The sequence below is a fragment of the Malania oleifera genome, chromosome 4 (genome assembly GCF_029873635.1).
Source record: "Malania oleifera isolate guangnan ecotype guangnan chromosome 4, ASM2987363v1, whole genome shotgun sequence".
Lineage (NCBI taxonomy): Eukaryota > Viridiplantae > Streptophyta > Magnoliopsida > Santalales > Ximeniaceae > Malania > Malania oleifera.
Genome location: NC_080420.1, coordinates 22,077,176 through 22,091,651, shown reverse-complemented (window position 1 = coordinate 22,091,651; position 14,476 = coordinate 22,077,176). Strand labels below are relative to the sequence as shown.

At 36.7% G+C, this 14,476-nt stretch overlaps 1 protein-coding gene across 1 annotated transcript in view; it reads right to left on the bottom strand.

Moving 5' to 3' along the window:
* Positions 1-3,358, bottom strand: part of LOC131154568 (large ribosomal subunit protein uL15c) — a 37,631-nt gene extending 34,273 nt beyond the window's left edge. Inside the window, exons 1-2 of the mRNA XM_058107409.1 lie at positions 3,171-3,358; positions 2,695-3,055 (exon numbers count right to left, since the gene is read on the bottom strand). Of these exons, the coding sequence (XP_057963392.1) occupies positions 2,695-3,055; positions 3,171-3,251 (442 nt within the window). The 5' untranslated portion in view covers positions 3,252-3,358. The remainder of the gene's footprint in view (positions 1-2,694; positions 3,056-3,170) is intronic.
* Positions 3,359-14,476: the final 11,118 nt, after the last annotated feature.

Sequence of the window (14,476 nt, the reverse complement as noted above, 5' to 3'; positions counted from 1 at the left end):
ACACCCATAATTAGGTAGAAATACAGGCATCAATTAAAAACAAAATAAAGTATAACTTCAAATTATCCTTCTTAAATTAGTTATTAATAGGGTACCATGAATTTAGTTGGTGAAAATTTTACGCGGAAAATTTGCTCAAATAAGGAAATTTTTTGTCAACATGAAACTTCAACTCCTAATCATTGTGTATGATCTACGAAGATCATCAACTTGCCATCAAGTCGCAGAGACACTGACTCCCATACACACAGAAAGTACTAACACACAAAGAGAAAGAAGAGGTGGTTAAGGCATGTTAGTGCTGCATTGAGTTTACTTTTAGCCACAACACATGAAATATAACAAATGAAACATTTTCTCAAACAACTGTTGAACACATATTTCAACTTAAACAAGCAACACATCATCCCACACAAGTAAATAATTCAAAGTAACACAAAAATGCAAATATATAATTCAGCACATTCAAAGTTTGACTTTTGAAAAAGAAACTCAACATGCGACCATGCAATTAGAGCCATTAAACACCTTTTTTGGTTTGAAAAAGAAACTTTATTAAGAGGAGAAAATAAAATATGAGAGAGAAATCCTCTAAAAAAAACTAGAAAAATACAAGAAAAAAGAAAGAAAAATCAGGCTAAAAAGAGCCGCCACTCAAAGAAGCATAGATTGTCAAAAAAAAAAATGGCAGCCCGGTGCACAAAGCTCCCACGTATGTGGGGTCCAAGGAAGGGGCGAACCACAATGGGTTTATAGTACATAGCCTTACTTTGTATTTTTGCAAGAGGTTGTTTCCACGCCTCGAACTCATGACCTCCAGGTCACATGGCAACAACCTTACCGCTACACCTAAGCATCCATGAAACAGTAAAAACTGCACAACAACACAAAGTCTTGCATTCTTATTCCCCCCCCCCCCCCCCCTAAAACTTGAAAAGTCATTCAGAAAAAAGCCTCCAAAGAGTCTGGGCATACTCAACACTCTCTGTACAAGCTAAAAAGCCTGTTACATAAGCTCCAGGTCAAAGCAATGAAGAAAAAAAAAAATGAGCGTGATCCTCACTATTGGCATAACAATAACACACACTTTAGGATATAAAGACATAGAAAGCCTTCTAAACTGCAATAGATTGTTGGTGATAACTCTATTAAGGATAGTGGTGCATACAAATGCCTAATTTGTGAAGGAATCTAAATTTTCCAAATTACTAACAAGGGGGAAAGAAATAAGAAGAATAAAATAGATGAAAACAAAAGAGATTTACATGAGAACATCCTAACATCAGACCCTCACATAACCATCCATAATATGAATAAAGACAAGATTCCAACAAACCGTGAAGTGAAGAAAGCTCCTCAACCTCCTTATTATTAAGGTTCTCATGAAAATAAAATGTTAAAAAACATCATCATTGTGAATAATCAAAAACAACGAAATAAGTGCCTCAAGATGCTAAGGTGAAAGAGAGAAAGAAAGGCAACCCAAAAAAAAAAAATGCTCCCCAAGCCAAAGATCCCTGAAAAATGTACCTGATAGCTATCTTCCACATTATACTTGTACAGGGAAGATACCTATGAAATGAATTTCTAAGGATTTCCATGAGACACTCTAGCTCAAATATTAGCGCCCCCTATTCTTTTGCAAACCAAATTTACTCTTCATAACCATAAGCCAAAACGAATTACTCTCCAATGGAAAATGCAATAACCATTTCCCCGCAAGGACAATATTTGTAGACACCAAATTACTCAAGCTCAAGTTTCATCATCCTTCCAACTCAAAAAATTATCCCTCCCTCTCACCCACACCTAACTAGAGAAAATATCTCATAATCTTCTCCAATTTAGCTGCAACCACTATTGCAGCCTAAAAAAATATCAAACATAGAGGAAAATTGAGGAAGGACAAGCATGGGCCCAAGTGAAACAACCTCTCAAAGAAAAAAGACCACCCTTCCGCCATCGAGGCATTTGGAAACCTTCGCAACAACTAGGTATCAATACTTCACTGAATCACCAAGCAAGGGCTACCAAGTAAAGGAACTCCTAGATAAGCAAAAGATTACTATAGAATTCGGCAACCTAATATTTATCCAAATTAATCTTATGCATTGAAAGCAACTCAAAAACATGTAAAACAATTAAAATATTACATAATAAAGTCCTACCATTAGACAAAAAATAAAAGGGTAAATGACACTAACCTCAACTAAGGTTTGGGGAAAAGACATGGACCTCACATAAGATTTCAAAATTTTCAAAAACCTCTTGGTTTACCAGAAAGACACTGAATTCCCCTTACTTATATTTAGTAAAAAGACAAACTTTTAGAGAGGTGTAAGTGTCTAATGCCAGGAGAGGTCTATGGGTGTTTGAAACCTCAAGAGGTACAAGTATTTTTGTCAAACCTCAGGAGGTCAATGTCTTTACCCAAAATAAAAAAAGTATCATTGATCATCAGCAAAACTGCAAAGCCTAATAAGCATAGCATTCCTACCCCACCCCACACCACCCTCAACCTACAAAACAAAAAATTACCCTAAATAAAACCCTCGTTAAAAGCCCTCTCAATCATCCTACTCAAAACATCCGCAATCAAAATAGAGAAAAGAAGAGAACACATTATGCAATCAAAAGCAAGAGACATTATGCAATCAAGACATGAACAAACGAGGGACAGAAGAAGTGAATTACCTCCTGCAATTCCCTTCAATTTTGGGATTCGACGGTAAAGTGGCATTTGCCCACCTTCGAAACCCTTTCGAATTCCTGGACCGGACCTCGACTTCTGCCCCCTCATCCCAAACCCACAGCTGTTTCCTTGGCCAGCAGCTATACCCCTACCCTTTCTCTTGGCCCTCTTTCGGGACCCGGGTTGAGGCGCAAGATTGTCAAGACGGAATCTAACTTGTGAAGCAGCAGCAATGTCAGTAGTAGCAGTAGCAGCTGCTGATGAATTGAGAACCACAAATGACCTTCTCGGTTCTCTAACCTTGAGGCGGAGTTTGGGAGTTGGGAGATTACTTGGGGTTGCCTTAAGATTGTTTGCACTTCCCTGCAGCGGAGGAAAACGAAATGACTATGGTGTTGAAGGTGTAGCATGGAACAGAGAAAACGGGCTAGTCACGGCAGTAGTCATTCGCTAGAGAGAGAGGGAGAGAGAAAATTACCTTGAATGGAGAACAAAGAGGATGAAGGGCTACTGTGATTCTGGTTGAAGTGGCCGAGGAGAGTGAAGGAAGAGCTGCCATGGCGATGAGCCGCGGAGCATGCGTCCACTGTCCAAGCAATATTAACGGATAGAGATTGGGTTTGCAAATTGCATCCTCGTCCTCGGTGAAAACTATTACTACCCCTTCACCCCCATCCAATAGGAAGCCCACACGTTTATGCAATTCTCCATGCCATAAACTTCTTAAATTTTAGAATATTTATAATACCATAAATTCTTAAAATTTTTAATGTCTTCAAAATATCTCTAAGCGAAGAAATCATAAGTAATGAAATTTAGGCTATCTTTTGTCCTTTGAAAATCAAGTCAATAATGTTTGAATGTAAATTAGGCTAAACCTAAACTTTTTTTATAAAATGATAAACAATAACAGATATTAAGATGAATCTTGACGATGGAGATAAGTAATCATATTAGCACTTACGCTATATTTGAAAGTATGAATTTTGAACTTTAGATTTAAAGTTAGATGGATTTGAATAAAAGATACGATAATTTTATATTATAATTTGCCTAAATCCACACAACTCAAGATTAGAGACGGTTGTGCTTCTAGAACCATTTGAGTTATATGAACGAAAACCATTTGGATATGATATACAACCAAGCCTCCTAGATGTAAGAGACTAAAGAGAACTAGAAGACTAGATGTTAGAAGAATTTATAAATGAAAGACTGAAGTTATAGTAATTCCAAATCCCTATATTACTTGGAAAAAGATATCAAGGGAAGAACAAAAATCAATCAAATTTGAGCACATGAATCTAGACGTAGAAACAATATTTTTCTCTTACAATCAAAATAAATGAAAATAAGTTATACTGAAATTGCTTTCTAGTTTTTAAACTATAAACCATATAGTCTACATGCTTTTAACTGATTGATGCTACAACATCAATATGCCAACCAAATGATATTCTAATAGAATTACGACAAAACTTGAAAACCCCAATAATTGCAAATAATTCAAATAATGCTACAAGCTTAATAGAATAAAAAAAATATTACTCTCACCGTTATGAATTCTAAAAGCATGAGAATCTTTAGAATGCCTAAGGTCCTATATTTTCCATACATGCATGGAGATATAAGTTTAGACAATAACTTCCTAATGCAATATTATCGAAGGTGTCATTATATGTCATGAACCCAAACCCATAATTCTATTTGCAATAAAAGATTTGGACCAGTTAAGAGGAGAGAATCAAACCCAGTTTTAGGGGGGGGAAAACCTAAAGAAGATAAACTAATAAAAGAAATACAAGGAGTTCCATTAGGTCCACAAGACATGAAAACCCATTTTCTCATAAAATCCTCGATGAATGAAAAATAGTGAGATTCAAACTAATTCTCTACATTAAGCAAAAGTATCAATGAATTCCAAATTCAAATTAAAGATTGACTAGATAAAGGCCTTATGAAACAAAGTATGAGCCCTTATTGTAGCCCAGCATTTCTTGCTAAACATGGCGAAATTAAAAGAGGAAATCAAGTATGGTGATTAATTATAAAAAAAAAAAAAAAAATTAAAAGTAAAAGGAACCTTGTGTTTCATGGATGTTTCATACCAAGAAATGATGTTTTGGTTAATCAAATAAGAGGAGGAAGAGTTCTTACTAAATCTGAAATGTAAATCAAGTTGTTAACAAATAAAATCATTAAATGAATCAAAACTGCAAACTGCTTTTTCAGTGCCTCATGGAAACTATTAGTAGACAACATGTCTTTTGCAATGCTTGATAAATATTCCAAAGATGGGTGGATGGAATCTTTAAAGACTTTAAGAATTTTTTGTTTAGTTAATATTGAAAATGTTTAAAGTTTTCTAAAAATAGAAAGAACACTAAAGGCATCTAAACATATATAGTTTGTAAAAAAAATTAAGGATAATGGAATAATCATAAGTCCTAAAAGGATAAAGGTTGAACAGGAAGAAATTGATTATTTAGCAATAATCTCAAGTTCTTAAAAAGTTTATGTTACAATCTCATATCACTAAAAAAATTAAATAGTTTTAAGAAAAACTACAAACCCTTAAAGAACTATAAGCTCTTTTAGAATGACTTAATTATTGAAGACAATTTCTCAAAGATTTGTCTAGGTCAAGAAGGTCATTTTTAGAAAAAAAAAAAAAACTAAAACAAAGCTTAGAAAGATGACAAAAAATCATAAGATGCAAATGCAAGATTAAATGAGAAGATTCTGGTACAAACAAATTTTCTAAAACCAAATTTAAGAATTTATTTCCCACTTGAGATTTATTTTGGGATTGGTCCTAAAGTCAATACCCAAAGCATTAGAAGGAGAAGGAAAAACCTTTTTAAGTTTCAAAAGAACAAAAGTGTTCTAAGCATCTAATATGTGGATATAATTATAGAAAATTTAAGTTAAGACCACCCACTATTTGCCCCTCTCTCAAACATTACTAATATTTTAATTTTAAATTTTTTAAGAAAAAAATTGGGGGTGAGGGGACACTGCACAAAAGAAACATCTTTTATATATTTTCGTACCTTCCCCCCTTTTTTTGCACTCCTAATTATTGTTGATTTAAAATTTAACGACATGGGTATTACACAAATTTAGTTGAAGTGTGTATCATAATAATTTTTTTTCTTATTGACCACTGCTCTTAGCATTTTAAGATGGAGTTTTTTATGTGCATATGTAAACTAAAAGAAAAATTTATCATGTGATGATTTTATCAGTTAGTGTGAGGAGATTATCTGAATTTTAGGAAACTAGCACATGCCACGTGCACAACTTAATTTAAATAAAAATTATAATAAAATGATAATTTATATAAATTGTTGTTGCCTAAAAATCGAATGCCTTCACGAATCATCCCTTGATCACGACCACCTGAAAAAGATCAAACAAGAATGGCTTGGAGGACCCAAGGTGTACCCCAGGGGATCACTCTGATGTTTAAGTAAGTGACTAATGAGAGATTTTGAATTGCAATAGTAGACAGACTGAGTATGAGAATGAGATGCTTACCGCCTCCTAGAATCCCTTTTTTATAGTGGTGGAGGCAAACTCTCCTTCAGTTTGACATTCATGAGGTAACTTTATCTCCAAGGGGATAAAAGCAACTCATAGGTTGCAAGTAACTCATGGGGAGTTATGTAAGCCATCAACTACTGTCTCTATAACAGCACCAGGGATTATTTATTGTTTAGTGGGATTTATGCATGACATCAATAGTATCTCTTTTGTAACTATACCATTAAGCTTAGGGGGGTTATAGGTAACTTAAGGGTAGTTACGTGAGACATCAAACGTTCGTTTTATAACTTTCTAACCCTGTGAGAGTTCCTATCAATTTTGGGTGTCTCAATTATCCCTCCCAACACTCTCGAATATTTGAAATAAATTTCTTTTATTCAAGAGTTGTAATTCGAATTAGGCCCCGAGTGATTTAGCTCAACCAACTCAATCCGAGTCGTTGCGCTTACTTTTGGGCTCACTTCAAGTCAACGTCTACATTACTCGGCTCAATCCAAGCCGAAAAGTATGTTCTAAAAAGTGTATTATGACTAGTATGGCCTTATCCAAGCAGTGCTCGTTAAATGGGGCATTATAGGTGAGTCGTGCTCTCCTTTGTGCCCCATGAGCTGTGCTCATCAAGTGGGCAGGTCTTCAGGGCCACATGAGTTGTATTCAATCCGAACTGGTTTCACTTACAATTGGCTCAATCCAATAAGCCAGTTCTTACATTAATTGGCTCCATCCTAGCCGATATATTAAACACCAACTCCATTTAAGCTGAGTCTAGCACGATCATCAACTCAATCTGAGCCAGTTTCTCCCCGAATTGGCTTAGTCCAAGCTTATCAGTGCTTTTATTACCTGATATATTTTATACCTCTGCTCAATTCAAGCAGGATGCTTTACAATTTCTTGGATTAAACTTTATATGTCTTATGAGTTGTGCTTATCAGTTCAAGCTAGTCTTTGGGGCTCATAAGTTGTGCTTATCAGTTGGGCCAATTTTTTGGGCCTTATGAGTCATGCCCACTAGTTCGGCCAGTTTTCGGGTCTCATGAGCTATGCTTATCAGTTGGGTTAGTTTTCAGGCCTTGTGAGTGGTACTCATTTGTTGGGCTAATCTTTAGGTCTCATGAGTTGTGCTCATCAATTGGGCCACTCTACTGAGCAGTGCTCAATCTTTTTTTGCCTCATAAGCTATGCTAATCATGCGGGCTAGTTTTCGGGCCTCATGAGCGGTGCTCATCTGTTGGGTCATTCTTCAGTCCTCATGAGCTCTGCTTATTAAATGGGTTGAACTTTGAGCCTTATAAGTGGTGCTCATCTGTTGGGCCAATCTTCAGGCCTCATGAGTTATGCTCATCAGTTAGGTCACTCTACTGAGCAGTGCTCAATCTTTGTTTTGTCTCATGAGTTGTGCTTATCAAGTGGGTTGGTCTTTGGGCCTCATGAGCAGTGCTCATCTATTGGGCCAATCTTTAGGCCTTATAAGTTGTGCTCATCAGTTGGGCCACTTTGTTGAGTAATGCTTAGTTTTTTTTTTTTTTTGCCTCATGAGTTGTACTCATCAAGTGGGTTGGTCTTTAGGCCTCATGAGCAATGCTTATCTATTGGGCCAGTCGTCAGGCCTTAAGAGTTACGCTCATTAAATGGGCCACTATGTTGATCAATGCTCAATCTTTGTTTTGCCTCATGATCTATGCTCATCAAGTGGCCTGGTCTTCGAGCCTCATGAGCGGTGCTCATTTGTTGGGCCCTTCCTTTTGAAGTCAATTCAACTCTTTCTTGTGGTCATAACCTCTTCAATGTTGATGTATTTTTAGGCACGTGTCATCAGTTCTCCCATGTTAACCAAGGGCTTCTTCCCTAGTGAATTTAGAAAATCCCCTAATTGGAGAGCTATTGTTAGAGCTGCTACTGCCACTCCATGATCTAAGTTTCGAATATGCAAGGTTGCGTCGACGAAACGATGCATGAATTTCTTTAACGTTTCCCTTTCTCCTTGAGCAAGGCTTATTAAATGAGCTGAAGTTTTTGCTATCTTCTGACTACTGATGAAGTTTCTAGCGAACTGCTGCTCCATTTCGGAAAAAGATCTAATGGAACCAGGCATCAAGGTTCGATACCACACATTGACATTCCCTTTTAAAGTGGCTGCAAATGATCGGCACATGATTGCATCTAGTGCACCTTGCAATTGCATTAGGACTCTAAAGGTGTCGAAGTGATCAATAGGATTGGACAAGCCATCATACCCACCCTTCTTTATTTGGCATTTTAAACTTGCTAGATAGGGAGATATCCATTGTGATACCCCATGGAAGAAAGGCTTAAAAGGATTAGATGTTACTATGCATATCAACAAGGTGTCGGGAGCCTTTCCATAAGAACTCCATGGTTAAGCATGCTTGGCTAGGATTAATCTTGGGATGGGTGACCTTCTAGGAAATTTTCTCAAGAAGTGAGTGAGGAGAAAACACACTAAAAAGGACACGTGTTGGTCTATAGGGCCAGTCATCAGTCCAATAAGGCCCGGCCCCTGTGTTCTAGTCCAAGTGGAGGAGGAGAGACGCAGTTCTCCCTGACAGACCCAGGTTGGAGCATTACAAAATGGTATCAGAGCAATTACCCAACCAGAAGTGTGATGAAATTCACATCGCCTAGGTTTGGAAATGTGGGTTCATAATGAGGACGTTGTGCTCTGTAAGTGGGGGAGAATATGATACCCCATGGAAGAAAGGCTTAAAAGGATTAGATGTTACTACCCATATCAACAAGGTGCACATTTCTTTTTGGGGGCCTTCTCATAAGAACTCCACTGTTAAGCATACTTGGCTAGGAGTAATCTTGGGATGGGTGATTTTTTGGGAAGTTTTCTCAAGAAGTGTGTGGGTGAGGACAAAATACACTAAAAATGACACGTGTTGGTCTATGGGACCAGTCATCAGTCTGATAAGGCCCGCTCCCCTATGTTCTAGTCTAGGTGGAGGAGGAGAGACGCAGTGCTCCCTCTTTAGTGAAAGGTGGATCTAAGGATTTGATTGAGGACTCCCTGGTGGAAGGATTGTTGCGAGTTTCCTTCATCATTTTCTCCAACAGATCATTTTTTTTTTAATTTTTCTTCTAATTCATGTGAATGTTGTTCATAAATGCCCATGCTATTCATGTCCTCCAACTTCTTTACTGGATTAGAAGTCCTATCAGCAACTTCTACCGAAACTGCAACTTTCTTATTTGACTCAGGTTCTACTCAGTTAGGATGAGGAGTAGTTTCCTTATGATCTCTTTTCTATAGTAGGATCATAGCAAAAATGTCCTACATCCCTTTTCCGAAATGCAAGGAATTCACTTCTCGTTACGCGGGAATTATCACCTAGTGCAGAATGTATGGATTGTGGTGATTGGTTACCCATTGCCATTTTTGACTTTGAATTGTGCGCTGTAGCCATGATCTAGGATAAAAAAAAAAACCTTTCAAAAGAATTCCCACTAACGCTGCCAACTGTTGCTGCCTGAAAATCAAATGACTTTTACGAATCATCCCTTGATCACAACCATTTGAAAAAGATCAAACAAGAATGGCTGGGAGGACCCAAGGTGTACCCCGGGGGATCACTTTGATGTCTAAGTAAAGGACTAATAAGAGGTTTTGAATTGCAACAGTAGAAAGAGTGAGTATGAGAATGAAATGCTTACCTTCTCCTAGGATTCTATTTATAGTGGTGGAGGCAAACCCTTCTTCAGCTTGACATTCATGAGGTACCTTTATGTATAAGGGGTTACAAGCAACTCATGGGTTGAAATTAATGTTCGCTTTTCTGGGTTTCATCCCATTTTTATAATGACAAACCAAAACATCGAATTGTGCTATTGAATGTTGGCCTAATAAGGCGTAATCTCGTTTTGATGATAACAAATCAAGGTTACTTAACATGGTTGCTTAAGTTAAGTTTTAGGGGTGAAGTGATTTTATGAAAGTATACTTGAAGAACTTGAATGGCATCTACGATTAATACTATGAGACATGATGAATGGAGCATATTGAAGAATTGGTTAAAGCTTGGACAAAGCGTGGAAGCTATAAGACATGAAGACTTAGGCTCTTTGATAGTTTTTATTTTATTAAAGTCTCATGTAAGTACTTCAAAATTTCAATATTGGTGATTGAAGCTCTTAGGATATATTGTGAACTTAGAGACCTATTTTTATCACAGAAAATATTTTCATGAAGTCTAAAATAAGTTTTCCAAGTTATAAGTTAAGTTTTGGAACCAAACTTTAAAAAACAAAGAGTGGCCAGGTGGTTAGGCGACTGATGTACTACTGATTTTGTAAATGAGCAAACAGAATAGGAACAGGTAACTAACCTATCATGTCCAGTCGACTGACCCAGTATTAACTCTCAAATGCACTATTTTTAAAAGAGTTAGGCGATTAACCCACGGGCTTAGTCGATTGATATCTATGTTTAAAACATTTAATAGCGTTGATATTGTTTCCAAATTTGATTTCTTAGTTTCCAAACTCAGAGAAAACTTGGGGAAAACGGTAAGAAACCTTTTTGCACAATATATACTTTATATTTTTGCAAATTAGGTTAACACACAATATACATACAACTCAAATTTTTGAATTATACTACTAAAAGTTCTTCTGAAAGAATTGGCGTGTTCTTGCTGAAATTACTCACAAATTTCTAATTCAAAGTCTCAAAATCTAAAATCTTTAATCAAAATACTAGTGCTATAATCCTAGGTTCATCTTCTTTATTAGCCCTAGTGGCTAAGGGTTCTCATTCTAGCTTGTTTTGATGACAACAACCCATTAGTGCTGATGAACACAGAAGATTTGTCGATGGATGCATGTGTAAGACTCGTCGACGAGGTCATGGAATCATCGACGAGTGTCAAGCGGCAGAACACATTTAATGCGCAATAACGACTAGTTTTCAAATTGTCTTTTCTCCATTAATGCCCAATGACTATCCAGCGAGCTGCTCATCCCTTTGCCCTTTAATATGAGTCTTGTGCATTCATTTTACATTAGTTGAACACTTGGTTGTTAAGCACATTGATTGAGCATTCATTTCAAGGTTTTCATATTTGCTCATACTCTCTTGCTCTTTACTTTTGTTTTACACATCATTTACAAAGAGAGTAGTGGGAGTTTTGATTTGTATTATCAGCTCAAGAAGGAGCACTTTGAAGTTGCATCTAGTTGTTTTGATTTGTTGTATTAAGGGGTTCTTTGTGAGCCTTTGTAAGGTGGCTCTTGGTGAGCAGCTGGGTTGTGTACCCAAGATTGTAAAGGCTTCTCCATCTTGAAGGAGGATATCCTAGTGGATTTGGGGAATCCTTGAGTTGGTCTCAAGGCGTGGACGTAGGCTTGGTGCTGAACCATGCTAATATCACCATGTAAAGCTTTTCTCACCCTACCTCTTTTATATTGCTTACTTGTTAGTATTTGCTTTGAATATAAATTGTGATATAATACTCTTGCATCTTGCCAAGATAATTTTGTGATTATAGAAAAAGTCATATATCCACGAAAGACGTCTATTCACCCCTGCTCTAGATGCACACCAGGGCCGAAAAGTGGTATTAGAGCTAGTCGCTAAACTTTCGAAGTAATTTCTAGAGTGCAAAGATTAAATGGTGGATATGTTTTCCCAAGGACAATCGGTTGACCATCCACTAAAGTTCAATGGAAGTAACTACCCTACATGGAAGGACTAAATGTCAATCCTCAATTAGTCATACAACTTGAAAATGTGGAATGTAATCACTGATGGAGTTTATGTTTTCAAGGATGAAAGTGGTGAGATCATACCTAACAAGAAGTTGTCGGAAGCCGATGCAAGGTCAGTTCAACTAAACTTCAAAACTAAAAATTTTCTCTATTGTGTTGTGAGCGATGAAGAATACAACCAAATTTGTGGATGCAACACTGCAAAGGAAATGTGGAAGAAGCTCCAGGTAACGTATGAAGGTACGTCTCAAGTTAAAAAGTCAAAAGTCTATATGTTGGTGAAAGAATATGAGATGCTCAAAATGGAAGAAGGTGAGTCAATTACTTCTATATTTACATGCTTTACACATATTACAAATGGATTGAAAGCACTTGGAAGGGAATACTCTATGGAAGACAACGTGCAGAAGGTGCTTCGCTCATTTCCAGAATCATGGCACGCAAAGTCTACTGCAATTGAAGAAGCAAATGACCTATCCAAGGTCACTCTTGATGAGCTGATTGGGTCTCTCATGACCTATGAGATCAAGAAGAAGAACGCTTAAACTAAAGTAGATAAGCCCAAAAGGACAATGGACATAGCTCTAAAGACGGGAAGCAAGAAGGAAATTATTGAAGAAGAAGAAGAAGAGTGTGACAATGAGGAAGAGATTGCTCTTATCACTAGGAGAATCATAAACTTCATACTAAACAAGAAGGGTAAGCAAAAGAGTAAGGGAGATTCAAGCATGAAGTGCTACAATTGTAAGAAGCTCGGTTATTGAATGGCTAAATGTCCCCTATTAATAAAAAAAAAGGCAGTAGTCAGCAAGGGGATAAGAAGAAATACAAAGCCATGAATGCAACCAAACAGGATGAGCTCGATGGACTTTCAACCGACAGAGAAAACGAAGAAGAAGTTGCAAACTTTTGCTTCATGGCGGATGAGCAAGATAAGGTTTGCTTGAAGACCTCTTTGATGAAAAGCAAATGGATCCTTGATAGTGGGTGCTCAAGACACATGACGGGGGAAGCCAGAAAATTCCTCTCACTCATCTACAAGAGAGAAAGGCTCGTGACATTCGGAGACAATGTTAAGGGAAGAATCATAGGTAAATGTAAAATAGGTAATTCCTCTCTCTTTATTGAAAATGTTGCACTTGTAGATACGCTTAAGCATAATTTGTTGAGTATTAGTCAGCTATGTAACAAAGGACTAAATGTTTTATATCAATCCTCACAATGCTCAATAACTGAATTACATGGAAATACTATATTAGTAGGCAATCGCAAATCAAACATATACACCATTTACTAGTAAATGGCTCACCTAAAGATAACTATATTAAAGATAAAGTTTGTGATACTTGCCAATATGGAAAACAGAATAAATCATCTTTTAAAACTAAGAAAGTGATTTCCACATCAAGACCATTAAAGTTAATTCACCTTGATTTGTTTGGGCCAAATGATGTTGCAAGCATAACTGGAAAATTGTATGCATTTGTTATTGTTGATGACTTTTCTAGATTTTTCATGGGTTATCATTTTAGCAAACAAAAGTGACACATGCAGTGCTTTCATTCACTTGTATGGAAAAGTACAAAATGAAAAGGGTATGCCCATTGTTCACATTAGGAGTGATAGGGGAAGAGAATTTAAAAACCAAGAGTTAGAAGATTTTTTAATGAAAATGGTTATTCACACAATTTCTCGGCACCTAAAACTCCACAACAAAACGGAGTAGTTGAAAGAAAAAACCAAATGCTCCAAGAAATGGCTAGGAAAATGCTCAATGAACATAAACTTCCAAAATATTTTTGGGCAGAAGCCATTAGTACAACTTGCTACGTTAGCAACCGTGTCATTATCATATCTAAGATAGGAAAAACTCCATATGAGATTTGGAAGGGTAGAAAACCAAACATCTCACACTTCAAAGTTTTTGGATGCAAATGTTTTATTCTAAATGATAGAGATCACTTAGCAAAATTTGATTCAAAATCCGATGAAGGGATCTTTCTATGGTATGTAATGAACAGTAAAGCCTATAAAGTATTTAATAGAAGGACTCAAATTGTTCAAGAATCAATACATGTTGTTTTTTATGAAACTAACCCAAATGCACCCAAAGAAATAGTTGACTTGGATGATCAAGTGACTACCATGAGAATTGAGAGGGAACTTGAGCAACTTAAGGTAAACAATGAACAAAATGAAAATTCCCAAGAAATCAAAAATGATCATCAAGAGTCATCACCTAAGAAAGATTCTACAAGACCCAAAGAAGAAAATCAGGAACTCCCTAGAGCATGGAAATTCATTAGAAACCACCCAACTAATCTCATCATAGGTAATCCATCCCAAAGAGTTAGCACTAGATCTTACCTGAGAAGTGGATGTAACCATATAGCCTTCACATCCTAACTAGAACCTAAGAACTTTGAGGAAACTGAAAATGATGAGAATTGAATTTTTGCCATGTAAGAAGAACTTGACCAATTCAAAAGGAACAAAGTATGGGAA